General features: G+C 52.1%; 4 protein-coding genes across 6 annotated transcripts in view; 1 reads left to right on the top strand and 3 right to left on the bottom strand.

Annotated features, from left to right (window-relative positions):
- Positions 1-92: 92 nt before the first annotated feature.
- Positions 93-5,538, bottom strand: LOC105699125 (MAGUK p55 subfamily member 7). Of its 3 annotated transcripts, none has more exons than XM_012423883.1 (11): positions 5,408-5,538; positions 4,499-4,623; positions 3,701-3,987; positions 3,489-3,620; positions 2,527-2,694; positions 2,375-2,446; positions 2,170-2,294; positions 1,970-2,100; positions 1,420-1,722; positions 928-1,271; positions 93-858 (listed from the first exon to the last, which is right to left on the bottom strand). In XM_012423883.1, exons 2-11 carry the CDS (start codon positions 4,536-4,538, stop codon positions 682-684), a joined length of 1,779 nt encoding a protein of 592 aa, XP_012279306.1. In that variant the 5' UTR covers positions 4,539-4,623; positions 5,408-5,538; the 3' UTR covers positions 93-681. The 3 variants fall into 3 exon arrangements, with proteins under 3 accessions (XP_012279306.1, XP_012279307.1, XP_012279305.1); XM_012423884.1 differs by lacking the exon at positions 5,408-5,538 and adding an exon at positions 4,895-5,011 and having other exon boundaries at positions 1,420-1,596; XM_012423882.1 differs by lacking the exon at positions 5,408-5,538 and adding an exon at positions 4,895-5,011.
- Positions 5,539-5,874: 336 nt separating this feature from the next.
- Positions 5,875-6,778, top strand: LOC105699221 (selenoprotein F). Its single transcript, XM_012424055.1, has 4 exons — positions 5,875-6,016; positions 6,138-6,256; positions 6,323-6,444; positions 6,506-6,778. The coding sequence occupies exons 1-4, from the start codon at positions 5,972-5,974 to the stop codon at positions 6,685-6,687; spliced, it is 468 nt and encodes a 155-aa protein (XP_012279478.1). The 5' UTR covers positions 5,875-5,971; the 3' UTR covers positions 6,688-6,778.
- A 79-nt stretch (positions 6,779-6,857) lies between these two features.
- LOC105699220 (zinc finger protein on ecdysone puffs) lies at positions 6,858-12,925 on the bottom strand. Its single transcript, XM_012424054.1, has 9 exons — positions 12,811-12,925; positions 11,986-12,293; positions 11,767-11,910; positions 10,568-10,797; positions 9,379-9,631; positions 9,147-9,305; positions 8,831-9,071; positions 8,548-8,748; positions 6,858-8,478 (listed from the first exon to the last, which is right to left on the bottom strand). The coding sequence occupies exons 2-9, from the start codon at positions 12,286-12,288 to the stop codon at positions 7,568-7,570; spliced, it is 2,442 nt and encodes an 813-aa protein (XP_012279477.1). The 5' UTR covers positions 12,289-12,293; positions 12,811-12,925; the 3' UTR covers positions 6,858-7,567.
- Positions 12,926-13,133: 208 nt separating this feature from the next.
- The window catches only part of LOC105699087 (titin homolog), a 36,886-nt gene continuing 23,542 nt past the window's right edge, over positions 13,134-26,477 (bottom strand). Inside the window, exons 16-44 of the mRNA XM_023433927.1 lie at positions 26,110-26,458; positions 25,795-26,046; positions 25,568-25,717; positions 25,160-25,486; positions 24,912-25,084; positions 24,720-24,828; positions 23,633-23,796; positions 23,309-23,530; positions 22,979-23,232; positions 22,742-22,908; positions 22,388-22,658; positions 22,061-22,315; positions 21,854-21,986; positions 20,551-20,765; positions 20,347-20,479; positions 20,114-20,270; positions 19,910-20,038; positions 19,493-19,828; positions 19,203-19,371; positions 18,476-19,133; positions 16,844-17,006; positions 15,983-16,279; positions 15,592-15,892; positions 15,378-15,519; positions 15,093-15,292; positions 14,834-14,986; positions 14,646-14,769; positions 13,944-14,508; positions 13,134-13,822 (exon numbers count right to left, since the gene is read on the bottom strand). Of these exons, the coding sequence (XP_023289695.1) occupies positions 13,608-13,822; positions 13,944-14,508; positions 14,646-14,769; positions 14,834-14,986; positions 15,093-15,292; positions 15,378-15,519; positions 15,592-15,892; positions 15,983-16,279; positions 16,844-17,006; positions 18,476-19,133; positions 19,203-19,371; positions 19,493-19,828; positions 19,910-20,038; positions 20,114-20,270; positions 20,347-20,479; positions 20,551-20,765; positions 21,854-21,986; positions 22,061-22,315; positions 22,388-22,658; positions 22,742-22,908; positions 22,979-23,232; positions 23,309-23,530; positions 23,633-23,796; positions 24,720-24,828; positions 24,912-25,084; positions 25,160-25,486; positions 25,568-25,717; positions 25,795-26,046; positions 26,110-26,458 (6,783 nt within the window). The 3' untranslated portion in view covers positions 13,134-13,607. The remainder of the gene's footprint in view (positions 13,823-13,943; positions 14,509-14,645; positions 14,770-14,833; positions 14,987-15,092; positions 15,293-15,377; positions 15,520-15,591; positions 15,893-15,982; positions 16,280-16,843; positions 17,007-18,475; positions 19,134-19,202; positions 19,372-19,492; positions 19,829-19,909; positions 20,039-20,113; positions 20,271-20,346; positions 20,480-20,550; positions 20,766-21,853; positions 21,987-22,060; positions 22,316-22,387; positions 22,659-22,741; positions 22,909-22,978; positions 23,233-23,308; positions 23,531-23,632; positions 23,797-24,719; positions 24,829-24,911; positions 25,085-25,159; positions 25,487-25,567; positions 25,718-25,794; positions 26,047-26,109; positions 26,459-26,477) is intronic.

The following is a 26,477-nucleotide window of genomic DNA, read 5'->3' on the forward strand; positions in this document are numbered from 1 at the left end:
GTAGGGAGGACTTTTTCGTAATCCCGACCGTTTGTCAGGGAAACCGAGTTTCCTCCGAGAAGGCCGGACGACGCACTGACCAATGGCCGCGGTAAAGATGTAATGCTGTATTTCTTTCGATAACATATAGAAGTGTACATCGAGGATGAACTATTTAATGCGATCGGGCAGCTACGGGATCGACGTAACGCGCCGACGGTGGTCGTCCCGTCGTCATATCTCGGTACATGGAAAAAATAGCGTATCGCGCGACCTCGCCGGGGGCGCCACGAGTTTCGGGGAGCGCGCGTCTCGCCGGCGATTTTGGAGGATCCTCGACGTCGACCTCGGCGAGTCGACGAAGAGCTCCGGGAATCGTCCCCGATAGGAGCGTCGGAGCGTCGAGGCGCGTGGGCGGTCCTTTCGTTCCTCTCTTCCTCGGCGTTCCCCGCTAACTCGTGGCGTCCGGCTCTCATCGGTGAGTTCTTTGGCAACGATTGTAACAACAATTGGGACTAACGATCGCCCTTGCTTTAGCAGGCAACGGCGGCGACCTCGAGATGCGCCTCAGGGTAGGGACTCGGGGCGACCTCGAGGATCCTCTCGGCAGCGTCCTGGGGACGCTCGAGACTGGCAGTGTGCGGACTCTACGACGGGTCGCCAACGAGCATCTCCGACGACTTCCAGGGGTCAGGGCGGAGTTCACTGGACCCAAGAGGCGGGGACCCACATCGGCTCCGTCTCCACCCTGTGGATAGCGTCCACGAGCTGTTCAAAGGCCATGGAGAGGTCCGCGTTTACGATCACCTCGTCGAAGAGGTGGGAGTAAAGGAACTCTATCCTGGCGGCGCTGTGTAGGATCTCGTGGAATTCCTCGTCCTAAAGAGGAAACGTTAAACAAATTATCGCATACTCTTCGTCTTCCTACTTCTAGGCGCGGATACTCACCGTGAACCCTCTGGAGTTGTTCTCGTCGAAGGTCGACCTCGCCCTGGCCTCGTTCCTCGTCTCCTTGAGGATCTCGAACCGCGGCGGTTTGATGTAGATGACGAAGGGCTTCAGTCTGGGAGTCCTCAGCATCTTCAGGGCCTGGTAATGGGGACTGAGGAGACAGACGTAGCCGGCGTTGACGAGGGAGCTGACGCCTTCGGCACTGGTGCCGTACAAGTTTCCCTTGTACTCGCCATACTCGATGAACTTGCCGGTATCGATGTCCTCCTCCATGGCCTCCCTCGTGACGAAGTGGTACTCCTTGCCGTTGACCTCGCCCGGCCTCGGCGGCCTCGAGGTGTCTGGAATATCGAATCGCCCGTTCCGATTTTCGCGTCACGGGGCAACAGGTGGAGGAAACGGAAGAGGACAAAATCGTAAGACGCTGGCGAATATTTCTCCTGAGTACGGGGAAGTATCCTCCCATGGAGGGGCTCGAATTGGACTCACAAGGTACTGGGGTGCGATACTTTTCGGGGTCGGTGGCGACGAGTCGCCTCTTGAGCTCGTTCCTGCCGACCCCGGGTGGCCCCACGAGGACCACCGGCCGGTAGAGGCCGGGCCTCGGGTAGAGCTTGGCGACCTCCTCGTAGGTCGGTATCTCTTCGCGGTCGAAGTCGTCGTTCTCTGCAGCGTCATACATGATTTTTTTAGTTTTAATTCCCTGCAAGTTGCACTTTGTAGGCGAGGCGTGCAAAGAGGTACTGGGACGGGGGCACAACGCGGGCAAAGGCACTGGAACAGAACACAAGCCTAACCGAGGGTTAGGTCAGACCTCGCGTTAAAGAGAAGTCTCCGAGTCTCCCTAGCGGATTTCATGCATTCGCAAACCGGCAGGTCTCCCGGTACCCTTCCGGGGATTAAATTCAAGGCGGACCGAGACAGAGAGTCAGTGTTGCGAGTCAATTAATCGGCGCAAAGCTCGGTTAGTCTCTCGCGGCCGTTAGTCGCAGCTCTGGAAATTAGTAGCAAGCCAACCGAAGCGTCCCTCGCCACTTACTGATACTGTCTTCGTCGTCGTCGATCTTCTCCTTATGCTGCCTCTCCAGGGTGATCTTCCTCTCTTGCAGAGCCTTGCTGGGGATCAGACCGGCCCTCATGTTCCTGTCGCCTTCCCGTCTGGCCTGCCACCTGCGGGACCAGGTTGCTCGACATCGGATCACGCTCGATCGATTCGATCCATCCGATCGCAACACTCACCAGTAGGTGTCGTCCTGGCTGACGATGTGGAGCACGTCTCCCTTGGAGAAGTCCAAGCCGGCCTCCTTGCAGGGGATGTACGGATCGTCCCCAGCTCGGTAGGAGAAGTGAGCCTTTACCCGCACCTGCAATAAAACGACCATTTAAGTGTCGATTTCATTAATCCTTCTTTTGCAGACTACGTAGCCAAAGAGGCGACCTCCACCTTGCTCTCGCGCACTCCACCCTTGCTATCCGCTGGCACGATCTTGAAGGTAATCGTTCCCTCCGAATTTTGCTGGAAATTAATAATACTGATTAATGTCCCTTCCTCCGTGAGTAACGTATCCCGCCGTTCTTCTTCTCCAAGGCTCTTACCAGGATCTTGAGGACGCAGTTAGGGGTCTTTCCCTCCACGCTGATGCCGTTGACCTCGCAGACCTCGTCGCCGACGTGGATGAGGCCGGACCGGTCGGCGGCGCCACCGTGCATGATCCTCGCGATGACGATCTTCCCGGTGACCTCGCAGGTCTTGATGGTCGCGCCCTATATTCCAGGTACAACAAACTAAAGTTCTCACCTCGCGCATCGACGCCTCGCGTCCGCCTCCTCGAAGGAAAAAATGAAATGGACCAAATGGAGTGAATGACGCGACGATCATTGCTCGAGGACGAGTCCCGAGGGCGAGGTCGGCAGCGACGTTGAAAAGAAAAGGAAAGAAAAAAAAAGGAAGAAAGAAAACATGATAGAAGGACGAGACCAGAAGTAGAGATCCGCTGCAAGGGTGCGAAGAGCGTGCCCGTCGATGCCGACTCGCACCTCGGCAAGCTGAATCGAGGACGGCGAACGGTCATGCGAGAATCGGGGAATGGAGTCTGCGTGATCGATCTGCAACGAGAGATGCGTGAGCAGCCAAGAACAACAAGACACATCGAGGCGATCATGCGGACGTGGCAGGAAATGAGAGAAGCGCAATCGCGGAGATGCCGGATATAACGTCGAGGCGGTCTCTGGCGAAGGACCGTCCCGAGGCGAAGATCTTAACGCCGCAGAGACACACCTAGTGCGCGTCGACAGGCCTAGTTTGATCTGGAGAGGACTTACCACGATCGGTTCAACGCCGCTACCGGACTTCGGGGCAAGTTTGCGATTAGAAAAAAAAAGAAGAAAAACAGACAGAAAGAGAGTAGTGCTTTGAGTGTAATTCGCATTAAATCCCTAGCCGCGAATAATCCGGAACTATCGGCGACGTCGAGACGGCCGGAATCGGTCGCGAGCTCAATCTCCTATCGTTTCCCGTCTTAATCTCTTTTCCTCCCCCAGGAGTTTCCAAAACGTACCAGAGGCTCGTTGGACTTGACCAGCTGGACGATCTTGACCGTCTCCTCGTCTTCGTCGACCTCCAGAGGGATTTCAGGGAGCCTGGGGTAGTAGTCCTTCTGGGCGATCAGGTCGTGCGCGCAGAGAAGACCCTGAAGAGGAATGAGTATTACAAAAAAAAAAAAAATAAAAACAAGGTCTATCAGTTCCCTCCTCCTGTCTCGCTAAACACCTGTATGTGTGGTTTCTGCAGGAGGTGGAAGAGCTCCTTGTACTCGTCGGAGTGGTGCGTCTTGGTCGAGAGCAGGTCGAGCACCTCGACGTCGATGTCCATCGAGTTGGACAGCACGGGGAAGAACTTGTCGTCCTTGACATTGTTGAGAATCTTGTTGTGGACGTTGACGAGGGCGTTGAGCTCCTTCGACTGGAGCAGCTCACTCAGGAACCCGAACTCCTCCTCGGTGCAGCTCGGGATCTCCGACTTGTTCTCCTCCAAGGACTGCAGCAGCTTGGAAAGCGCTAAAACAGGATATGAAATTACGATCGGCCGGAGGTGCACGCCGACCAGGAACCCGGGGACGGGCTTCCGTCCCAATCGATACTTCCTCCCCGTCCTCTAGCCGTATACATTAGACCCCCATGTACCGCGAGTTCTTACAATGCGAATCCCTACAACAAAGACATTGCAACGACTGTTCTCATATAACGCGAATCTTCGTACAAAGTACCAAATACCAAAACATATTATGCGCGCTATACCAGAGAAGCTCTACGGCAGGATTTCCTATATCGGGATTCATCTTCCTGTGACCGCGTTATACGGGAGTCTACTGTACAGTCTCCCAGGAACCACCTCGCGCTCTTTCAAATATCCAGCCGTGATATACGTGCGACCTTTTCGATCATAATATTAAAAAAAAAAAAAAGAAATACATCACACGAGTTTATACCTCGCGTGAAGAGATAGACGGCTAAGCGAAACGCACCTGTAACCTGGAATCGATATAGAAATAGAAAACGTTGGGTTTACCGGGGTCCCAGTTAACGTTCTCCATGACGGCAGCTGTCATGCTTCGGTCCCTGGGTCCTTCCTGAGCGTCGAGGCCGGCGTCGAGGGCGGCATCCGCGGCGGGGCCTCACTCGGCGAGGACGCACCTGAGAAGATGTCGCCGATTAGCGGGAACCTCCACGATAACTCCGCCCGTTCCCCGCGTCGGCGTCGGTCGCGCGGTCGGAAAAATCGGGTCACCGCGCGCCAGAGGCGTCCATAAGGGAGTATTTATAGAAGGGAAGCCGCCTTTGCGCGCGCCGAGGCCCCGGGAATAAACGCGCGAAATAATATCGCTACTGCCGTCTCCTTATCTCCGTCTCTCTCCCGCGCGCCCTGCCCTCCCTCGCCCCGTCTCGCTCGCGCTCCCGCGCCTACCTTGCACCTAGAACGGCGACTCGATACGCGCCTTATCGCCGCCGGGGAGTAATTCACTTAGCTGGCAAGTGTCACTCGAAACGGCGTCGGGTGTCAGCGGACGGAGCGCGACGTCAGGCGTCGGAAAATGGCGGCGCCGATAACGGCGACCTCGGTCCCGCTCGCGAGCCGCGCGAGCGAGAGAGAGGGCGCGAGGCCTTATCGCGCCGCCATTTGTAATTTTCTCGAAACACCCCCGAGGAATTTAAAAATGGCCGCCGCCGCCGCCGCGTGTGGCGTATTTCGGAGGGGTCGGATTTCCGACATTGACCGGAGCCACTGTGCGAATGGTGTCAATCGTCGCCCTGCCCAGGTCGACATTTTTGCCACGAGATGTGGCTTAGGAAACCAAAGGAGGTTAGGGATGCCTTTTTGACAGAGTCCGATGTCAGGCGGAACGAGGACCGACGCGCCGCGAGTCGCGGATCGATCGGGGGGTTTTCGCGATTACTTCCGTTATAAGGGTTGTTTTACCTGAGGAGAAACCCCGCAGCCATCTCGAGTTCCCGCACCGGCCTAGGACCACCCTCGGACTCCGCTTCGACTCGTCTGGCGCCCATCGGTGCCAATCGGCGCGGCAACCCCTGCACGAGAGCACAATGGGGGTCTCCCCTCTCTCTCGTGCTCATCTATCTGCCGTATGAGGCGTCTCTCTCGCTCGCCCGCATTCGCCGGTCGGTGGGAAGGGTCGGTCTCCCTCGAATCCCGCAGTCCAGGGGCCTGCGTTTATACAGGGGAAACAAGAGACTTGCGCCGAATCCGGTTCCTCGGATAATTGATTTTGTCGACTTATTAAATATTAAGAAATGACAGGGTTCTGCTTTTGCAGTGGGAGGGAAATCAGGAAATTTGGATTTACCGATGAAATTTTAAGAGGCTTCAAACCGCGCGCGCAGGATGAACGAAGTGGTGCCATCTGGCAGACCGTTACTTCACCAGGCACGCGCTCCCAAACTTAACCTAAACGCAAGACCATCTCTGCACAAGATATATTCTCGAGTTTTAAAATAGTGATACTCGTTTACAAGTACCGGGACAATGGTCAATCCGTTGTTATCTTACATTTTTGTACTCGGAATAGTGGTGAGTGTAGAGATGCCGAGTATTTTTTTTTTTTTTTTAACAATTGTAGTACCTAAGAACGAGTTGCATGTCTGGCTTTGCACAATAGATATTCTAAATTTTGTTTTTCTTTTTCCTGGAGGCAAGGACCACCGTGTCACAGTTTTCTGCGGATGACTGTAAACTCCTAGGATTTAATAAAGCTAATTTGTTATGTTCCACGTGTGAGAAGTTAATGACCCACAATCTCGTAGACATCTAGTAAGTATACATAAGCTTGTTAGAGATTTTCTACACGAATGTCATTGTAAAATGATACTTCTTCAGTGACAATTGCAAGGAGTGTTGTTTGAAAGATGACAACGAAGATGCGTTAGGGCAGAAGCGATATCCCAAGGCTGTTTTAGAAGTTTGTACGTGCAAGTTTGGCGCATACCCTCAAATCCAAGGTAAGCTACTTCTCCCACGAGTTCCTTTGGCATTATTACAAATTACGAAATGAACTTTCAGCTTTCATCAAGAGTAATCGCCCGCGCAAGTATAAAAATTTGCAAATCAAATACGTTCGTGGCCTGGACCCTATCATTAAGTTGCTAGGAGTGGACAATAGAGTCGAAGATGTTTTAGATATTCATAAGTGGGATACGGATTCTGTCGATGAATTCTTGGCAACACATCTTGTTCTGGATTAATAATCGTGAACAAGTAATAGACTAAGGACGTTCCTTCATGAAGCACCGAGCCGAACAGGTGGCTACATTTTTAATAAAACGGAAAATCTAACGCTAGGGTTTCATTCTCCTTTATTAAGTGCCATACATGGCGTACCCGAGAATCCAGAAAAAAATCTGCGACACTGGAATGAAAATTCATACAGACAATGTTTATTCTTATACAGCCAGACATCAATTTACCATTCACACCAACTCGCAGGATCGCTCCCTCCTAATTCCCACGTTTGCCCAAAGGCAAGTCGACACCTTTATTCTCAATTGTTAATAGTCTAGTCTACTAACGTAAGCTAATCGAACGGTCATGTAAGAAAAAGGATGAAAGTTCCTTGCTGCAACATTAGTCAAATCTTGCAATAATAATATCATATACCTGCGTTACACCATAGATAACGCCACGCGATTAAAAAAAGAAACCCATTAGACATACACGAGTTTATAGAAATAACCACGAAAAAATCTATAAATTGATTAAACGTGTCAAGAGAGAATCTATCGCCACATCCCGACCTCTCGCGAGCCACCACCCGGGACCACAGTAACCGGTGTTATTCAGCACACCGAGTCCGCCCTCGCGGAGACTGACCCTAATACTTCAATTTACAATAGTATAAACCCCGTTCAGTTACAAACGATGCACTGGACTAAGAAATATTGTACAATTAATCGGTTTACGTTCAATCCTGCCCAGAGACCCAGCTAAGGCCGTGCCAACAGATCTAATCGCATCGCAGATATATTCGTTAGAATACGATGTTAAAAAAGGGAAGGAAAGAGAAGATGAAAACGGAGCAGTGGTAGAAGACGGAAATATTGCCTTCCTTTTGCAGGACCCGGATGTTTATCTGCGCGATCTGCGAGCTCGAGCACCGCGGCCGCGAACGAAGCCTCGACCTCTGTTGGTCTGAGGCGGCGTCCTGGTCTGGGGACTGTCGGACCTCTCGACCACCACCACGGGCTGTTGCTGTTGCTGTTGTGGTTGCTGCTGTTGCTGTGGCGGTTGCTGCTGCTGCTGCTGTTGCGGCTGAGGCTGAGACTGAGGCTGAGACTGTGGCTGAGGCTGAGGCTGAGGTTGTAGTTGTGGTTGTGGTTGCGGTTGCGGTTGCGGCTGCGGCTGTGGCTGTGGCTGTGACTGTGGTTGCTGCAGTTCCTCGGATTCGAGTTGCGTTTTCTCCTCGTGCGAGTCGTCCAGGAGGTTGCCCACGGCCTCGTCGTTGTCGTTGTCCATTTCGGCCCAAACCTTCTCCACCGCGTTCTCTTTTTTCTCGGCGGAAAGCTGACCGTCCTGCTCGGTCTCCTCCTCAGTCTTCACGTCTTGAGCAGCCTCCTGCTGTTCCTGGTTATCCTGCTGAACCTCCTCTTCCTCCGACTCGGCGTCGGCCTCGAGAGGATCGTACTTCTCGTCGCCGTCGGCCTTCTTGGTCCCGGTCTCCGCTTCGGGCTCCCCCCGTTCGTTCTCTTCGGCGCCCTCTTCCTCTTCACTCCTCATGGTCTTGCGTCGTTTCCAATTCCCGTCGTACTCCTCGCTAGCTTCGGAAATGTTCTGCTCGGTTCCTGCCTGCAGAGTCGCGGCCTCCTCGGCGGTCGGCTTCTGGTTGGCGCTCTCGTTCGCGGATAACGTCTTCACCTCCTGCACGAAGTTACGATAGTGAGTGATGCTGCGCAGATGGGCAGCCATGTCGTCGATCGTCAGCATGAAGCGTCGACATCTCTCGCAGTGGAAGCCTTGGACCTCCTTCACCATGGATTTCCCTGAAAGGTAGGCAAGAAATGAGTACCCTCCTGGACTCTTCGAGGTCTCCACTCGCCAAGGAATCGTACCTATCTGAACCTGGTTCTGTCGGCAGTACTTAAACGACGGTACTTTATATTTCATGTCCCCTAGACTACCCTCGATAATGTCGGTGAGGTACTCGCTGCTCTGCGGCATGTCCTCCTCCTTGTCGTCCTTCGAGTCGGGACCTAGGTCCTTCTCCTCGTCGCCGGCACTGCGCACCTCGGATTCCCCTTTGGCGAGTTTGTCTGCAAATTAAAAATCCCCATCAGCATCCTTGCCAACTCTGGCGATCCACGCAACCCACGGGACACAGGAACTCCCGATTACCTTTCTTCTTCATCTTCCTCTGCTCCTCGTTCTGCACGGCGTTCTTCATGTGGATCGGCGTAAGGCAGTGCTCGTCATACTCAATTCGAGAGGGGAACTCCTTGGCGCAGGGGAAACACCTCGGGTGAAGGAACGTCTTCAGCTGCTGGTGCTTCTCGCTTTTCCGGTGGTTCGACAGGGTCCCGTAGAAGTTCAGGTCGCACATCGTGCAGTACTCCCTCACGGACAGGTCGATCGGAAGCTGCCGAGAGGAGATATAACATTCTCAGACAAAGTTCATGGATTTAAATACCAAGTGTCTTCCTTCTTGAAATACCTTTTTGCCGTGACGCTTGGAGTTGGTCAAGCTGAGCTCGCGCTGTTCCTCCGCTACTCTCAGCTCGTGTCTCATCAGGTTCACCTTCAGCTTGTAGGACTCGTCCAGCTTGTCCATCATCAGCTGGTGCGCTCGTCCTCTGAGGTGGTTCTCGAAGGACTGAAAGAAATACACATTTTAATCCTCCCTCTTCGAGGTAGAACGAGGACAAATCTCATTCTCAGGGACTCACAGCTCCGTCCCACATGTGTTTATTGCAGACATGGCAGAACATGTGGTTCATGGGGACGTCGGCGTACCGGCTCTCCGCGTGCCTGGCCTCCGATTTCTTGTTGGGAACCTTGTTCTCCGACGTGGTACCGGCGTCCTTCGGGTCGGACTTGTCCAACTTGGCCTTGGCAGTGCCATCGGGTCCCGCTTGCTCGGCGTCCCCGGACTTCTTCTCTTCCTTCCAGTCCCGTTTCTTGTCCACGGACTCGTCGCCACTTTTGGGAGCACATCAAATACAACCGTTACGAAGGTCTCCTTCTAGCGACTCCCTAATGGCTGATCGCTCATCCAGGCGAGCGTGGAATATCAACTGTGTGCAATTAACGATACATAAAAGAGGAACTCCGAGAGTCGCCGCCAACTATTCCGTTTCTGTGAGACTAAGTGTCGTCGGTGGTAGATTTTAATTCTTACTTATTTTGCGGGTGAAACGATCTCACGTGGACGGTCGATCGTTGCACTCAGCCAGTCCCAAACTCTGAAGAGTACCGTCTGTATCTTTTTACAATTTTTGAGGTTACGGGACAACGAGGTAACAATTTACCACGTGGACGAGACATATATATCGTGAGCCATGAATGAAAGTCCGATGAACAAAGGAGCTTAACTCGAGCTACGAATCGTCTTACGGAGCTCGGATTGCGCGCGGATAATTTTTCTCAAAACGACCGCGCTAAGTAGCGTACACGTAAGACCCGTACGGTCGGAAAAAAGAGTTGAAAACGAACGTTAATCGGCAATTTGATTTTGGCAAAAGGGGAAAGACCGACAAATGTTTATCGATAAGACTGTTGAAAATTTCATTAGTCGATCGGACCTCGCTCCCGATCGGTCGGACGTTCGGGCGAGAGCGAAAGCGGAAGAGGATTAGAAAATCCGAGGAAAAACGAAATAATCTAGCTTTTGTTGAACGAGGTACGCTCACGCCGCGCAATTAAGGGCCGTATATACGTCCTAAGTTTCACCAATGCGGCATCGACGAGTTAACAAAATTTCAACAGTCGTTTGGAGAGAGGCCACGGATATACAGACGTACGGTAGTCGTGTGTGGTATAAGACTTTACTCGAAACTCTCTACCGAGGTAAGTGACAGAAAAATGAGAAACTTGCCGGAGGTTCGAAGAAACCATTCGCAATCATCGGAGGCTTACCTTTTGACAACGGGTGTCTCTGCCTTTTCACTATCAGAGGCCTTAACATCCTGCGGTTCCTTTTTGACACTCGGATTTTGTTTAGAGGCAGGAATTGCTTTAGAAGATTTATCGTTGCGATGCTGAATTTGGTTTCCATTGATACGTTGGTTGCCGGACTGGGGTGCACGAGATTGTTGTGCGTTCGGGCCACGTCGCCCAGCGAGGCCGTCTCGGGCTCGATTGCCCATCTATTCGTGTAGGTCAAACGACCAAACCATCATGAGATGTCCGATACAGCTGCGTATCGTCACGAATCGAAGTCGATTCTAGTGACCGCAGGGAGTGCGGGGGAGGAAAAGTATACGGTACTTTCTATCGAAACTAGAATGCTTCGAACAAGTTGATTAGAAGGTTACAGCTCTCCCAAAGAAAAATGACAGGGTGCAGCAAGGCTGCTCGGAGAAGACAATGCGCTTAAAGAATCGTCTTCTGGTAAACTGTCGCGAAGTCGATCGCTAGGATCGAACCCACGCGACCTGGGCGTGTCCGTAGCAGTCGTGCCTGAAAAAGGCACGAGGCCTGTAAGGTAGGCACGTTATCTCTGCTCCGAGTCGAGGTAGCAGCCTCGATGGAATATTCTCAAGAATAAGCAGAGGGGTACGATACGTCGCTGTAAAGAAATGACTTTGGATGCAAGCAAAAGATTTCGATTAGTATGTCGCCGCTGCGTTAGGTTTCAGGGAGTGCTCGAACAGTTTGGAAGAACGTAACTGGAGAATAGGGCATGTAGGAGGGTCGAGGGAACCGTGGTGTGTATCTTTAAATCCCTCTAAGAACTTCTAATTTCTGACAAATAAAGGAGAAACGATAAATCCAAACCGATATGCATATGTACTTCGACACGGAAGAGATTTCTTTCCACATTCCTAAAACAATAAACTACTAAAACAAGGTCGCCACATGGTTTCGAATCGCGTACTATGTTCGTATAACCCAGTAATCGTGTACGACGTGGATGGAAAAAAATATCCACTCGACGTTATTCGGGGTGAACGAAGACGAGATCGAATCTTGCTATCGGGTCGGATAAAATCCAAGATGCAACGATGCAAAAATTGGGTGAATATGAAAAAACTGTTTTTGTCATGTATAAGTACCCCTCTTATCCCAGACGTGCCACCTTTTTTTTTGGCACGTTACCTTACTTTCCCTCGTACCTTGTTATAAGGTTGTAGTCGATTATTCTTCATCGGAGGTCGCATCGCCCGATCGTTAAAACGTCCCTGTGGGAAGTTCTGCTGACCATGAAAATTTGGTCCTGGTCCACCGAAATTGTTCCCAAGGCTTAGCAACGATGGCACCTGCGATACAAACCATCCTGTGACTTATGCTTCAAACGATGAACGTACTCGAATTTTTAACTCGAGAAATATTACCTGGGGCTGTACATCCTGCTGAGTTCGTAAGAGGTTGCTCAGAAGATTACTTGCGATAGCTAGCTGCGCTTGAGGAGAAGCCAACGACAAGCTATTATTCGGAGTAGGTAAAATTCCACGTCCCGGCATCATGCCGCTCTCCCAGGGATTCATTCCGCCGCCTCCTCCGCCACCACCGCTGCCACCTCCGCTTCCTCCACCTAAACCTCCCATGCCACCTCCACCCATGTTGTTGCCCGTGCCTCGATTTCCGAAGCTTCGGTTCCCGAAGGAGTCCCGCTTCATTCCTCTGTTGAACGACATAGTGCCTGTGGATGAAAAAAAAAATTAAAATACTAGGTCAACATGAAATCTACATTTTTAGCATCTATACGTTTCAAATGAAATATGGGTGCAACTGCACTAATATTGAAAGAACTTTATGTTTATACATATACGTATATATATTTTTCTTCTCCGTTATCCGAGGGTGAAAGATTACGGTTCTGACGCGCCGCGACGCTTCCGCAAAGTACACTCCCCTCCACGGAGTATATGCAATTTCCGCGATATTAAACGAGAGAAGAAATTAAATCTATAAAACGAATGCATTATTCCGCCGCGAGGGAGATTATTATTAGCGAAGTACGAACTCCTTAACCGTCTCAAATGAAGTGCCGTTAATCCGTGGTAGGTAGGAAGGGCGACGCAAGGACCGACGCGAGGGCAAACATGGACGCAAGGGACGCAAATGGACGCGAAAAATGACCGGACGTTTTTTCGCCTCTCGATCGCATCCACCGTCACATATTTACTTTATTACCGACCCCACGGTTACATACTTACGGGCGAAGACTTAACGAAGGTTCCCGATGAAAGATAATCAGTAAATCCGCGAAACCGTCGCAGACTAGGTGACGACGAAATCCCGACGAACCTCAAAGAGTCAAAGTGAGTCAAAGATCCGCCCCGAGGAGCTGAGAAGAGTCGGTCATGAACTACGCACTGGCGAAAAGATGGCCGACTCGTAGCAGAGAAGCTTACCGCAACTCCGAGTCAGCGCCATCTACGAGACGCCCCGTGAAGCATGTATCATAAAACTACCATTCACCCCATCAACGACGTCAGTATTTAGAAAATTACGGAGCCGAAAGTAAGGAGGCAAAAAATCATGTACCACAACTTCTTTATTCACACACACCCTCGCACTGCATCAGGTGGAGTAACGAGCTACCTTCCTAGGGAGCAATCGCAATACGGCTACCACGCGGGTCGTGCGGTTTGTTTTGAAAACAATTACCCCTGTTTCCTAGAGCGTGGTTGCTAAAGTAGAAAAGGCGCTACAATAGTACGGTCGGGGAGTTCCCATCACTCGTGCCTCCTGCTCACTCTTGCATTCGAATATATCTCCCCTACTCTCTCGCGAAACCCGCGTAGACGTACATACTTAGTCGCTAAAGAAATGTCTGGTTATCGCGAAGAACACCGGCGACCCGGCGATTTCCGAGGCGTAACGTAGAATTTCCTCGCCCCCTCGAGTCTTTTTTGGTTAGATATTGACGAGCTTAACGGCGCCGCGAGGCCGAGCCAGGAATTCCCGGGAATACGTGGGACCTTTCCCGTGGAACCTCTAGTATCGACGCTCATTTGTTCCAGAAGGCGAAGGCCCGGCGAATGCCCTCGTTTTGGGACTTCCCGACGCTGGAAAGCGCCGAAGAAGGACGACGGAAGGAGCCCCGAGGACACTCGTCGGACGGCGAGGTCTCCTCTTTCTCGAACATCCTGGCGGTGCGACTGACGCTCCCGGTGTGGATCACGCGGCCCCGGCTCAGCCCCGGTCTCTTATCTTTTTCCTCGGCTGAAAGAAAAAAAGAATAAAAGTTAAATTACTTATCCACTGGGGATTGGATACCAAAGGTTCGTCGTTTACATCACTAGGAAGCCAATTGAAACTCAACCCAAGCTGTCGGTTACCAAACCTTTTTCCACAGCAGCCGAAGACAGGTCCTCACCGATGGCGCCGAAATTCTGTTCTTCCTCTCCCAGAGATAGAGGCTGATCCGGAGCCGAGCTCTCGCTGGAACTTATCTCCTCGGATTCCTTCGCCTCCTGCCGCTCGTCTTGCGCGAGGTCAGGGATTTCTGCTCCCGCCGACTGGTAGCGTATAATTCCCTCACCTGAATCGCTCTCTTGGACGGCAGGTGTGCCGGTATCGAGACGAGAGGACTCTTCCACGAGCGCGATGGAAGAGGTCTCCTCTTCGGGAATGCTTAGATCGCCTTTTCCCAGCAGATTCTGGGACCACAGGGAGAAGGCAGGAGGCAAAGGAACGCTCGGAGAATCGAACTCTAGTTTGCTCACGAGGTCCTCTTCCAAGGACGCCTCGAGATCCTGGGGAACGATCGTTTTTTCTTCCTCCAGCGTCACCGGACTTTGGGTCTCGACTGGCGACGGAGGGTCCGAGCTGGTCGTCGAGGAACTCCTGCGACTGTTCGCGGAAAGGTTCGCCATTCTTCCCAGGGCTCGGATGGCGTTCCCGGTTTTCTGTTAGGACACGCGCAACGGGCAAGCCGAACGCCATGCTGGATTAGAGGAACACCCGTGCACCGTCTCGACTTTGAAACGTGAGGTTTAAAAGTTCATCCACGCTTTAGGAAACCTAGGAAAATCTTTTCACGTACCTGCCACTTCCTACGGACGATGAACTTCTTCAGCTTCTCCGTCGAGAGTGCTATGCTGCTCATTCTCTCGGTATGTTGGGCCAACCAGGGATGCTCTAGGCATTCCTTCGCCGGCATGCGAAGTCTGGAACCGTATAAAGTATTTTCTAATTATCCACCCTGTTCCGATTAATTCTATTTACACTCACTCTTTTTTCTTCTCCAGCAGGGCGCTTATGAAATCTTTGGCATTCTGAGAGATGGCGTCGAAGGCTTCGTCGTCGAAGTCGTAATCTGCCCGGGTGATGTTGGCGAAGGTCTCGGCGTCGTTGTCGCCCATGAAGGGCGAAAGTCCCGTTAAACTGGAAAGATTAATTGGACGTAGGAATGAAGAGAAGAGAAAGAAAAAAAAAAAAGAAACACTTCAGAGAGCGCTCGTCGGGAGCAGATGTAGGGAAGGATGCTCACAGCACGTAACAAATTACGCCGACGCTCCACATGTCCGACTCCGTGCCGATGGGCTCGTAATTGATGATTTCAGGGGGAATAAATTCCGGCGTGCCGAAAAGTACTCTCACGGGTGTCCCGGGCTTCAGAATCTGGGCCAGGCCGAAGTCGATCAGCTTTATTTCGTGGGAAGTCCGCGTATGGCACATCACGTTCTCCGGCTGCGTCGAGGAAAACGAATACAATTAATTCCGCGCCGATTAATTTATCACAGGAATTAATGACTACTCCTTAAGATAGGCTTACTTTCAAGTCCAAGTGCACGACGTTGTTCTGATGCATGTACTCGACCCCTTCGCAGATCTGCTTGATGAAGAGGATGCTGTCCCGCTCCGTGAGGGTGAAGTCGTCGGCCACGACCCTCTCGAAGAGCTCACCCCCGGAGATGCTGAGGAAAATGGAGAATGAGAGGAGCGACTCCAGGGCAAGGAAGGTCGATTTCGTAAGAGTTTGCCCTCACTATTCCATGACCATGACGATCTCTCTGGGGCTCTCGAAGGCGGCGTCCAGCCGGAGCAGCTTCGGGTGTCTCAACGCCTTCATGATCCTGATCTCCTCGTAGACCCGCTCCCTGTCCTTCGACTTGATCGTCCTGAGGAACTTCGCCGCCAGACTTTGGCCACTGCACTTCTCCACGACTCTTCTGACCGTCCCGTATCTGCCCTTGCCGAGCTCTTCGTGAACCAGGTAACGCCTTTCGAAGGACTTGCCGTCCTCGAGGGCTGCCATGGGTGCCTCGAAAATGGCTTCGAATGGATTTCCTGGGTGGATGAAAATTCGTAATAATTATTTCCCACCTCCAGGGTGTTCCTGGGATCAGGGGAGATTTTTGAAAGATCCAAGGAGAGTACCGTCGTCCAGAATGTGAACCACGTTGGACTCTGCGCTCGGCTCGCTGGTACCGTGAGCGTTTTCAGCCCTGACGCGGAAGCTGAGCGCATCTCCCGGTGTCAGACCTCCGATGGCGTGATTTAGGGAGTGACAGCCTTCCGCGACGACCGTCCAGGTCTGCTCGTTGACTCGCCTCAGGTCCAGAGAATATCCCGTAACGGCACTCCCGCCGTCGTAGTGCGGTGAATTCCACGTTAAAATGGCCTCTCGAATTCCTGAAGCAGCGTTGGGGATCCCAGCAGGTGGGTCCGGTGGGCCTGGAAAAAAAAAAAAGACGCACTCTGAGACTTCCACATTTTCCAAAATTAAAGAGCCATCAACGGCGATGCACCCTGGACCGACCTGGCGAATCGGTCGGTCGCTCAGAAAATTCCGCCATTTCGGGAATTCGTGAAAAATCGCGGAAACCGAGGCGACATTTCCGGGGTGAATCGAAGTGTGCAGCCGCCGGCTGCTCGTGTACTTCTGAACCGAGCAAAGTGTCGCTTACACGTGGACTCGAGGAGGAGGGGCTACGACGCGATTTTGCAATAGTTCCGACGAGGGGAGCGGAACGGGAGCGGGAGAGATACAGAGGATGACTTCCACTCCTCCTCGCACTCTCGTCCCGGGTCTCGCTATTGGCCTAGAGTGCCGATGATGCCCGGAGCCCCTTGCATAACCGGCGAAATTTATTCAAAGCGACCAGAATCTGCGACTCCGGGCCGGGAATACCAAGAGAGGCTCCGGGGTCAGGGTCTGCCCGAGACATAAATCGTCCCTCCCGAAAATGTCTCATCCGATATCGAGGTCCATTGACCCGAGATCAGCTTTTTGGTCACCTTCGACAACGATGCTAGCGCATCTCCACTCCGTGCCGGAGCAGTTCTCCAGGGAGACGGTGTACTTCCCTGCCAGACCTGGTGTCACCTTCTCCAGGAAAAGGCAGGAGATGCCCTCGCCGGTGGTAATTTTCACCTCGTCGCTCGACGTCAGTTCTCGACCCTGAAAGGAAACGCACCTTCCGATTACGCACGAGTGCCTGTATAAATAATCAGGAGGCTCCCGTTCGACCGTACAGGAAGCGAGGGAACGCATCTTCGACGTGAGCCGCAGGTGCGTCCCCATATCGATAGACGGCCCGAAATGGTATTCCTAAGGTTCTACAATCCTCATCTCCATTCGCCCTCCCCCTTGAATAAAGGGCCGGCGTCCTATTAATTTAATTATCTTTTCTAGAAATCCCAGACCGATTAGGGGACTCGAAATCAGACCCGGACCCCCTTGGAGACACTCCAGCTCGCGACTGGACCATCTCGGAAACGCAATACTCTCATTGTCCGAGATGAAACGTAGCCGAGTTACGGCAACTTCGGGATCGACGTTGACAATGAGCGTAACGAGATACGCACGTGGTGTCCACGTCGCGAGACGTCGACGAGGTCGCCGCGAGGACGCCGATCCGACCCGAAGAAAGCGAATTCGGGATCGATCGGGAAAATTAATCTTAGGTTTACCTCGCAAACCAGGAATTCCCGAGCCGACCACCTCGGTACGTGTAAATACCCTCTCTTGCACACACTCGATTCGACCTGGCGTACGTACACCAGATACCTGTATTTACCTTCGCACACCAGAGGGATCGTCGCCCGACACGAGCTCGGCTGCCTTAAATTAAACGAGCCGACTATGACGGCGCGACTTGTTTGGCAATTCGGCTTGCACTTTTGCAATTGCACCGCTCCGAACGCAGAGCGCGAGCTCTCGGCGGCCTTCTGCTCTTTCCAGGCTTTCAAAATTAATAAAAGGACAGGAGGAGACAGAAGGCGCGGACAGTTGCCCGAGACCGACACTCCCGGGCAACGTGCGTGCCCGAGTATTGACGTACGTCTCGCGTTCCTATTTAAGGCCTGAATTGCGATTCGCCGGCGAACACTCGGGCCCCAAGGTCGGATCGCGCGTTCGTAGGTATGCCAGGCCGAAACAGAGGCTCTTTGACCGGGCCCGACTATCGTGGATCGATTTGCGAGATCGACCGAGTGCCGTCATCCTCTCCACGCCGGATGACTCGGAGCTACTCGCTCGTCACGGCGCGAGCGGGAACTAAAAGCGAGCCGAGCCTCGTCAAGACGTTCAATCAAAACCCCCGTTATTTTCCCACTTTTGACTCGCACTCGATCTCGTACTCGGGAGTGTGTCACGTATTCGACGTAATTGGCCGTGATAGCGTGGCGGCGCGCTATGCAGATTCAACGCGGCCTGAGTTTCTTCCGAGTCTCTTGCGAAATCCCGAGAGCGAGTGGAGGCGCTAGTCTTCCTTATTTAGTATAAGCGTTAAGAGATGGTTTAGCGGGGAATGATAAATTTGCGCATGCAGGATGTCGGTGCCTAAAGTGGGTCCCTGAGGGGGGAAGGGTTAGGATTAACGGGTTCAAGTGGGGAATTAAAATCAGCTCCAGAGAGAGTCGTCTTACCGCTATGAACCATTTAACTCGCGGTTCCGGGTGTCCGCGATAAGCCACTCTCAGGAACACTTTAGTTCCTTTCAGGGCGATTACGTCTATTGGCGATTCTAGCGTGACCACCGGCTGTGGATGGAAACTCGGCTGGATGATTTCTCCCGAATGATCCTTAGGCGATGACGCTTTTTTCTCGACGATCCTCGATGTGGTTCCGTCCTCGAGATTTTCGGATCTATCAGGGGTGAACTCGCCGATCGAATTCAATTTAACTTCCTCTCGCGTCTGCGGGCTTTTCGGAGCTTTCGTTTGCTCGGAAGTTCGAGATCTCGGAGTAGGAGCCCCGGACTTCCCTTCGATTTTCGAGCACGTCTTCGAAATCCGAGCTTTCTCGTTTTTCTCTTGCAGTCCTCGAGTCGCGACCCTCCTCGAGGACGGACGCATCGCTTCGTGTCTTTTTGGCTGATTGGAGCAGCACTGCCTGCCTCGTCTTGGGTTCACCAGTTTGGCGTTTGCATTGTCTTTTTGTACGCGAGGGCTCCCATTCAGGATTGCAGTTTCCCTTTTGTCGCAGTCTCCGTTGGCACGAGGCCTCGTCTTCTTTTTTGCCGCGGAAATTCTCCCATTTCCGTTATGCTCGGCCTTGCTCGACTGCACGTACTGCTTCCCATTTCTATAGATAAACGATAGAAAAATGATAATAGGGGAGATGGAGAATTTCAAGGTGCATCTTGAGAGGTACCTCTGAGACGCCGGAGTGGGGCTTCGAGTGCCGCTTCGCGCGTCGCTGGGAAGCTGAAGACGTCCATTGACTCTCGCGGCAGACCCAACAAGACCTCGGCCATAAGTAGGGCAAGACCTTGGCGAGGCACTTCTGGTTCTGACGGTCCGAGAAAGGGACCCGTGGTGACCTTGAAAAGTGCAACGTCAAACACGAAGATAAATCGGCGCCGTAAAAGTGCCAGGCCGTATCTCGAGCGGAGAGTCGAAGGAACGTGTATATCGTGTATCGTCATCTCTTGATTTATTTACCGATTATATCGAGCCTGGCAGTCGCCTCCACCCGGCCTATATTATTCTCTACGGTGACTCTGTACAGCCCAGCGTCCTCGAGAGTGACTTCGGAGATTTCGAGGACCCTGAGGTCGTCCTTTTCCTGGATCGAGATCCTGGCGCTGGGGGTGACACGCTCGCCGTCCTTGTCCCAGGACGCCCATGGCGACGGGTGACCAGCGATGGCACATTGGAATCGAACCGTTTCACCTTCTTCGGCCACTCGATTATGGGGAACCGCGTAAAACTTTGGAGCAGTCACTTTAGCGCGCTTCAGGTTCGTGCTTCGGGCTGGTGTCTTGAATTCCCGACCTCCTGGAATTAATTCAAGGGAATCTCGATATATCCGGCTCGAAGGGGTAATTCAGGAGTTACTTGGAATTAATTTTCCCTCACGTGTCATGGAAGGTGAGAGACTCCTGACGGGAGTAGAGCGAGGAGTTGAACGAGGAGTCGATCCAGCTGACAGCAGACCGGTGGGTCTAGACAGCTGTCTGCTGAGCAGCACCTCCTTTTCCTCGGGCACTGAAATTACGAGCGCACGTTTTTCTTATTTTTCTTTTTATCTTTCTCTTAACGGAGAAATAATCGAAAACTCACCGTCGACCACGAGACACGCCGAAGTAAATGCTCTCCCGAGATCGTTGTACGCGATGCAAGTGTACTCTCCCTCGTCTTCAGGGTAAACGTTCTGGATGCTCAGCCGAGCCGTTTCCCCATCGAAGCTCGTCATAAAGTCATCTCCTAGTGGTATCAACTGCGCAAAGAAATCGAATCGAGGCTTAGATCAATGATGGAATAATTTCTTTTTTTTATAAAATCGAGAGATTCACCTTTCCTCCCTTCTCCCATCGGATGTCCGGTTCGGGGCTTGCTGACACCTTACATTTAAACGTGACCGCGTCTCCGTCGCAGCATCTCAGGTCTCTCAGGTCCTTCTTAACTATCGGCAAAGTCAGAACCTTTCTGTGAAACGAAAGGACGGAATATTATATCTCTGTGAATTTGTTATTAATTTTATATGTCGAGAGACGTACCCAGTCCTGACGGAGGATCGCTTCATGGTGTCTTCCCTGCCTTGGCCTTTGGCATAAATCTGCAAAGAGATCACGGCCTTCGCTTCCCCATGACAATTTTTCGCGATCACGGAGTAAGTGCCGGTGAAGTCGAGTTTTGCGTAAGGGATCTCCAGGCGATACTGCGGTCCTGCACCTACCATCCGAAAATGCTGCGCGTCCTTGTAATAGCCCGGCTGGAAAAAGGAAAAGAAGCCTTCATGATTAAATATTTAATCCCGACACCGCGTCGTACAAATTCCCTACAAGAGGGTGTCAAAAGATAGGATCAACGCCGTCATCGGCGAGTCGCGTCACCCTCCTCTCTCCCATCCTTTTTCAAAGACCCGTCTCGCAAGGACCCCTGAACGGTTCAAACTGTTCAAAGCAGCAAGTGCCTTTCTCGTATTCACCACCCATATAGGGAGCGAAAGTTGATCTTATTGGTCTCTCGTTCGCCAAATACTCCGCGGACACTTGTCGCGACTTTTATCCCGATTCTCCATCTCCTTAAAAAAAATAACTCGATTTTACCAAATTCCAGAAAAGGCGACTCGGTGCCGGAGACCGATCCCTTTTAAATTCGTCAAAATTTCTTAGCGACGGTCGAGCGATCCGCACAGCCTAATTTCCGCAGAGAGGGTAATTTTACACGTCGCAGCGAGTAATTAAAAATATTAAAGTAAATTTGATCGGGCTCTATTCGTACTTCCGTTGAGAATGGCGAATCTCGGAGTGGCGCGTCACCGTGTCGGAGCACTGTCGTCCCGAGGCAGAACTGCACGCAGAGTCTCTCCTACCCATTTTCCCGCGATACTCGGCCAATTCGGGGATTGCGGGAGGCTTAAGTGCAGCCATGCACGGAAAAGGAGTCACGTCGTTGCGTTTTCGCGGGCGTCGCCTGCGGCGGCGTCGAAGTCTCCCGAATAAGCGGGAGACTTCGACGCATGGTCGCGCATAGCGACCTCAAAGAGGTCCTCTCTTGAACCCGATTACCATAAATTAGGCAATGCCTAGGCACTCATCTAGTAGGCTCTCCCGCGAGGGGATACCTTGACCTACATGCGTCACTTGAGTTTCGCGTGATTCAACGCCTTCCAGGTCGTTCCTTTGCCGAGTCACCGATCGACCATAAATGGCGACTCGGCACAACGACGCCGAGCTTACGTCTTTCCACGGCCGGGTAATTACGTCCTAATCCGCGGCCTGCATGCCTCCTTACTTATGCAATTCGTAGTATTAATAGTGGCGAGGGAGGGAAACTCCATTTCCCTCTAGGAGGTACCTTCAAGAAGTCTCTGAGCCACATCACTTCTGGTTTAGGGTCGCCCACCACCTCGCAGAGAATCACCACCGTCTCACCCTCGACGGCCTCGGTGGACAACGGCTTCGTCACGAATAGAGGGACCTTAGAGTACCTGAGGAAGGATATTTTTATTGCTAGGATGGGGAGAAGAGATGAAATAAAAATTAACAGGGGAAGAGAGCTCACGGGACGTCGGTGGTCGTGAAGGTGTCCGACGGTGCGGATATCGAGATTTCAGGGTAGCTCGTGTCTCCGTCGTCTGTCTTCAGGACGGCGACTTTCGTGCTCGTCTCCACTTTCCCGACTTCGTTGTTCGCGGTGCAGACGTAAATCCCCTCGTCCCTTATCGAGACGCCTGCCATGGACATCTCCACGGTCCCATCGTGGCTCAGAGTCATCACGATCTTTCTGCTGGGTCTCAGTCTAACTCCGTTTCTAAACCTGATAGAGGAAACAAGAGATGAAGAAGTGGCTTATGAAATTTTTTCGGGTCTTTTGTTTGTAGGAAATTACCATACAACTCCGACCGAGGGGTACGCCTCTATCTGGGCGGCCATCCTCAGTTCCCCACCGGCCTTTACGGTATAAAAGTCGTCCAATCCTCGCAAAAACTCGGGAGCGATGTAAGCTCGGATGCCTTTGTCGACGACGAGGCTGCATCGGCAGGAAACGGAGCCATTGGGATTCCTGGCGGTCGCCATGTAGCATCCAGAGTCCTCCAGACTGGAGTGAACGATCTCCAGGGTGTAAAAGTGCGCCTCGTCGTTCCAGAAGGTGTACATTCCTGAAGAAACCGTAAACCCGATTTTTGTGAGCTCAGCACTCGTTTCTCCTCTGCAATATGTAAATAGCCACGTCGATCGGCACCTTCTCTCCGCTGGATCTCCTTGCCGTCCTTGAACCAGGTCACTTCCGGTTCTGGATTGCCAATGACTTGACAAGTCAATCTCACGGGATAAGTCGCTTGCACGCGTCGGTCTCGAAGCCTCATCGTAAACTGCGGGGGCACCTCGACGGGAGTTTCGTCGAGGACTCTGGAAAAAATTCATTTACATATTTATTTCACTTTTACTCAGCTATGAGTTAATCGGAGCGAAGCGGTACCTCCTCAGGTTGGTGTCCGCCTCGAAGACGCGAGGACTGGTGACGACGAAGACCCTGGCGAACGTGGAAGCCCTCCCAGCATCACTGGTAGCTTCGCAGAAGTACCTCCCAGAGTCGTCTTCGTTAATGTCTCTGATGGTGAGAGAGCTTTCGGTGTCATTATTCCGGACGACATACCTGGGGTCATCCTGCTCTTCTATTGGAGTCACGTCTCGGAACCAACGCATGCTGGTTACCTTCGACCTTTCCCGAACCTGAAGAAGGGATTTATTTAAAATCTGCTGGGTTGAGTATCCATGGTTAGAATAAGTGTCGAAGATTTAATGGTACCTCGCATTCCAGGTTCACGGTGGAACCAACGAGGGCCTTCAGCTGACCGGGGAGTACCCTCGTAAATTCGGGAATCTCAGCCACACCTCCCACGACGATGGTCGACGTCGAGACCATCGACTCTCCCCAGCCGTACCGACTTCTAGGGGTAATTCGAAATGTGTACTCTCCGCCAGGTCGAAGGTTGAACGCGTCGTATGCGTTGATTGGCGTTATTCCAAGCTGGGGGATTAAATCGCGCCGATTTTAACACCTTGCCGCGCCATTATTTATATCTTTCCCCGTTTAAGGAAGAAAGAGAAACTGGCTGAGATATTCCGGTACCTCGGTCCATCGAGCCCCTCCGTCTCCACCCATCAGCCAGGCGTCGACCTTGTAGGCGATCACAGGGGCTGATCCACGTTGCTCCGCTTTTCCCCATGTCAAAGCCAGCCAGTTCTTCCCACCGTCGATGGCAATGGGTTCGCTTCGAATGGGACCAGGGACATCTGTGAATAAAATCCACAGTTTAATTAAAAAATAAGGCAGTTCCCACCGTTTCTAATAAACTGATAAGACGAGCGTCTTCCGATTCTCGGAGCTAGGCGACCCTGACCTTGGTGGCCGACCAAGTACTCCAAGAATATGGGGTCAAGGAACTTCCTGCACAAGGAGGCCCTCAACTTCTGAATCGGACCCTGCTCGACTTCTTCACTTGGGGTGACTTTTTCCCGCATCTTGCACTCTTATCACGGACCATTCGTTTACTTTAGAGGTGAATCGAGATTTTGCGAATCTAAGGGGGCTCTTACTCGTCGGTGTCCGATTTTTCCGGCTATTAATTTTCGTTTATCCGGGGGCACGTGGGAACGACCCAGTCTTCACTCGCGAACTGAGCTGGTTTCCTCGGTTTTTAGGTAAGCTAAATGAAAATAGCTGGTCTCGTGCTGAGGTGGTTCCACGCGTAGGAGTGGCCTCGAATTTACACCTCGAGGCGCTGGTTATGTTGGCTCCTGGCCGCGCGCTAATATGCTCTTTAACCGAGCCCGCTCATTTCTGGTTTACTCATAAAATTCGAGAAACTGACCTGCACGCGTCCAGAAAATATCCGCGACATCGGTCGATCAACCGTGTCCTCGGATTCACGTCGACGACGTCAGCCGGCATTTTGTTCCAGCAAGGAACATGGAGTAAAATGTGCAAGGCAATTTTAAAATTAAAATGTATTCTGGATCGGTCAAGAGCCGAGTCAGAATGTCACAATTGGCGTTTCTCCAGGGATTACGCAATCTCTGAGTGACGCGTATCGCGTAAATTATGCCCTTGGAAAAGTTGCGGGAAATATCCCATTTCCGCGGTTCGCTCGGCCGGGAAATCGCGCTAAGGTTGAAATCCGATCGCTCGCTGAATTGGTCCAGACTTTTGCACTCACTTTTGACATAGGACCTCTCTTTGTTGTGGATATGGCTGAGGAGGCTATTAGTGTCCGAACTTCCCCAAGAATCGGTCGTCGGCGTCAGCGATCTGGCTCGAGTCCTTACCTGACATTAAAAAAAAATTATAAAATCACAGATGCTACTTCAGCATCCTCCTGCAGGGTATTTTTTTTAATGATATAAATTACCTTCAACGTGAAGAACGCCCTGTCGCATCCGTAGCAATTTTTCGCCAGGATGCAGTAGGTGCCTTCGTCGGAGGGCAAGGCTCTCTTCAAGGTGAACCGAACGTAGTCGTCGTGGACCTCCTTAACGGATCGCGTGCTGTTCGTGATGTCTCTTATTCCCTTCATCCAAGTCACTGTCATGGGGACGTAGAAATTACTCTCAAATAGAACTCCTTAATAACGTACGGAATTAAAAAAAAAAAAATTACCCCTAGGCTTCGGGGTGCCAGTCACCCTGAAGGACACGCTGACGTCCTCGCCGGTTGTCACTGTCATCCAATCGTCAGGCCTGGTGACGAACATGGCGGGTTTTCCTCCTTTTACAGAACTCGGAGCGACGACCTGAACCATGGCGATTGTCTCCGTCAATCCATGGACGTTGCTCGCTCTGCAGACGTAGGTGCCACCCTCGGATTCCGTGGCTTCCGGGACCAACAGGGTATGAATTCCAGCCTCGGAGAAGGTCCTCACCTTCGGGGAGCAGACGGGAACCTTCCTCTCCCCGTGCAGCCACATCACCTCTGGAGATGGAGAACCTGCGGAAAGGCAAGGATCCTCTCAGAATAAAAATTAAACTATGCAGCTCGTTCCATTGATTAATATTAATCGAAACCTGCCTCTGACTTCGACCTGCAGGGCAATGGTTCCACCAGCTGGTACACTGTGGTCGGCTAACGCACTGGCGAATCTTGGTTTACCCCTGGGGGGAATCGCGGGTTGAGGGGAGGCTCTATCGCGGAATCTGCTAGGGGTGTGCTTTTCGTGTCCTAGGGGATGCAGAAGAAAGGTACTTTAAAGCAATTTCAAGGGCTAGAATTTTTATCTTTATTTTACAGGACCTCACCTTCGAAGTGGACCACGTGGGATATCTGGTCGCTGAAGGAGAAACCTTCCGCTCTACAGATGTACCGCCCGCTGTCAGTGGAAACGGGATTAAAAATCCTTAAACGACAGATTCCTTCCTGCAGGTCGCTCTGCTGCTCGTAGCGGCTACCCTGGAGAAGGGTCCCGTCCTTCAGCCAGGATATCTTCGGAGAAGTCTCTCCCAGGATCCTGCACTCCAGGATGAGGACGTTCTCGGCGGGTCTGTACGAGTCTGGGGGTAAATCGAATTTAATTTATTGAATCCCTTATATAAATCAGGGGATAATTAGAGTACCTTTCAGGAGACTGGTGACGAAGGGTCTGGGCACGATCGCAGGAGCGGTCACGAGGTCTGGTCGAACCGTGATCCTGCATTCCGTAGAGGAGAAACCGTGAGGATTGGAGGCCTCGCAGGCGTAGTCTCCGGAATCGTCAGGGGAAATCGAGAAGAATTCTAAGCAGGCTACTCCACCCTGCTGCATGCTGGCACGATATCGACCGCTGGTTCCTAGTTTTGCTCCGTTTCTGGTCCAGGACACTTCAGGTTCTGGATGACCCAGGAATGCGCACATCAGCTTCACCCTTGTGCCTCCGACCACCGTCCGGTCTCTCAGCCTTGTGCAGAAGAACGGTCGACGGACGCTCTGAAAAAAAGACCCGGAT

Source organism: Orussus abietinus, unplaced genomic scaffold (genome assembly GCF_000612105.2).
Source record: "Orussus abietinus isolate OABI.00-Male unplaced genomic scaffold, Oabi_2.0 scaffold3, whole genome shotgun sequence".
Taxonomy (NCBI): Eukaryota; Metazoa; Arthropoda; class Insecta; order Hymenoptera; family Orussidae; genus Orussus; species Orussus abietinus.